Source organism: Neovison vison, chromosome 12 (genome assembly GCF_020171115.1).
Source record: "Neovison vison isolate M4711 chromosome 12, ASM_NN_V1, whole genome shotgun sequence".
Taxonomy (NCBI): domain Eukaryota; kingdom Metazoa; phylum Chordata; class Mammalia; order Carnivora; family Mustelidae; genus Neogale; species Neogale vison.
Window position 1 is genome coordinate 84,726,342 of NC_058102.1, and position 2,396 is coordinate 84,728,737.

Below are 2,396 nucleotides of genomic sequence, written 5' to 3' on the forward strand. Positions count from 1 at the left end.
ACAAAGTCTACCATATTGTCTGTAATACACTAAATAGTTTTATAAGAAAAATTGTAAGACAAGAGGTTCATCCATCCATTTTCCTCTGAATAGGACAGAACTACTATCATACCAGGAAAATAACTCCACCTTTTATTAACCATTTTAAAGAAAAGATATAAGGTATATTGCAGATCCTGATATCAGAAAATTCTCCTTAATATTCAGGTACTACATATTGCAGTTCTATGCAGTTTCTCCCTTCATCATTTTGATTCTGTAGTCTATTAATTATAACACTAGACACATTTTCTTAAGATTCTTCTCACAGCTGCCTTCACCTCTCTGTTCTTCAGGCTATAGATGAGAGGATTCAGCATAGGAGTGACCACGCTATACTGCAAGGAGAAGATTAACTCTTGAGTGGATCCTGAGTTTGGCATGAGATAGCGGAGTAACCCTGAGCCATAAAAGAAGATCACCACAGTGAGGTGGGAGGAGCAGGTGGAGAAGGCCTTGCTTCTGCCTATAGCAGAGCTAATGCTCAGGATGGTGGATAAAATGCGAACATAGGAGAAAAATATCAGGAGGAAGTTTCCAAAGAAATGCAGGAGGCTGGAGCAGAGCAGGGCAGTAAAACTTGCAGACACGTCAGAGCAAGATAAAGGGTAGAGAGATGGCAGCTCACAGCTGAAGTGGTGTATATTTTGAGCCTCACAGAAGTCTAAATTGAGAGCTACAAGGATATTGATAAAAGCATCCAGAAAAGCCAAGCTCCATGAGCCCCACACCAGCCCTATACACAGCTGTCTATTCATCATCTGGCTGTACAGCAGAGGGGACCTGATGGCAACATAGCGGTCATAGGCCATGACAGCAAGCAGGCAGGATTCAGTGCCTCCAGTGGCAAACACAAAGAAGACCTGAGCCAGGCAGCCCTTTACTGAGATGGTTTTCTTCTCAGACAGAAGGTTCTCCAACAGCTTGGGCACACTGACAGAGGAGTGGCAGAGATCCAGGAAGGACAACTGTCCCAGGAAGAAGTACATGGGGGTGTGGAGGTGAGAATCAGCCCTGATCACCAGCAGCAGCAGCAGGTTCCCCATCAGAGTCAGGAGGTAAACAACAAGGAACAGCACAAAGAGCAGAGCCTGGATCTGGGAGTCAGCAGACAGCCCAAGGAGGATGAATTCAGAAACAACACTGTGGTTTCTCATTGCCTTCAATATTTTCTTTGGAATGTAAGAAATAAATCAAATAAAGCCTCTTCTTATGTCTAACAAATATTCAAGGGTTCCAACATTCTTCTCTATTCACAAAGTTTCATGCCAACTCAAAACTTTAAGTTCTGAAATGATAAACTTCCCTAAGTCTCTAGATTTCCTAAAATCTGCCATAATCTTTTCTATAAGATTCCAACCCTGTATCAATTCCCTTTCCACTTTTATTATTCTTTCTTTAATGTCTTAGAGTTTACTTTGTTGTTGTTGTTTTATTACAAAAGCAACTGGAAGATATTTTGCAAACTCTCGAAATAATCCAGCAGAGAGGAAGAAACTGCAGGAAGAATGAGAAAAAATTGCAGAAATAGTATCTCCGAGAGCAGCTGGGTGGAGCAAGTTTATTTCATCCATCAAACTGCAAGGATGTGATATTGGGAAGGAAGCAGTTCCGTGTAATGGCTTTTATTTAAATGGGGTCATTAAAGCAAACTGAAGAGGAGTAGTGGCTGGACATTTGCAGAGTGAGGAGAAAGAGAATGAGTTAGAAAGAAGGCAGCAGAGAGATATCCCAGATGTTACATAACCCATCAAAAGAAACTGCTGACCAATATAGGAACATATGCTGGTCATAATCTCTATCCCCAGTTTGTGTCATCTATTCAGATTCAGCTCTTCTCTGTGCCCTTATGCCATTTGCAAATACAGACTACCTACTAACTTTCCAAAGCTTAGCCTTTTTTTTTTTCCCTCCTACTTTGGGCTGAAAACCCATTTATAACCATAGACTCAGAATAACTCTTCAACACCACTTACTATACCATCTTGTTCCTTCATGTCCTCCTCTATCTCTTGGGTTCATACTGCAAGATGGGCACATTCAACTTCTCAAAGGACTTATGATTTTTCTCCCATTATTTATCCAAACAACACCCAGAATTAAAGCTGTTCTTAGGAAGGAAATCCACATTACCTGTCCTTCTCACCTAGCTGAGCAATAACTAGCACAGAATTAAAGAAAACCTTTTTCAAATCCAGGAATCCACAAGACAAGTTTGAATATTTGTGTGAGAATTTGGAGACAAGTGTGAGTATTTGGTGTTAAGGTAGAGTTTGAAAATTTCTGTTGGATATAGACCTGTCCCTTGATTTCTAAAAGAGGAAACAGAAGGCTAAATTGTGTGTATGGTTTCTGAA

General features: G+C 40.6%; 1 protein-coding gene across 1 annotated transcript; it reads right to left on the reverse strand.

Annotated features, from left to right (window-relative positions):
* Nucleotides 1–278: 278 nt before the first annotated feature.
* Nucleotides 279–1,196, reverse strand: LOC122891800 (olfactory receptor 8S1-like). The gene has a single exon (XM_044227746.1). The coding sequence runs from the start codon at nt 1,194–1,196 to the stop codon at nt 279–281; it is 918 nt and encodes a 305-aa protein (XP_044083681.1).
* Nucleotides 1,197–2,396: the final 1,200 nt, after the last annotated feature.

Coding starts and splice junctions, on each gene's coding strand:
- LOC122891800 (XM_044227746.1), bottom strand. CDS start 1,196: ATGAGAAACCACAGTGTTGTTTCTGAATTCATCCTCCTTGGGCTGTCT.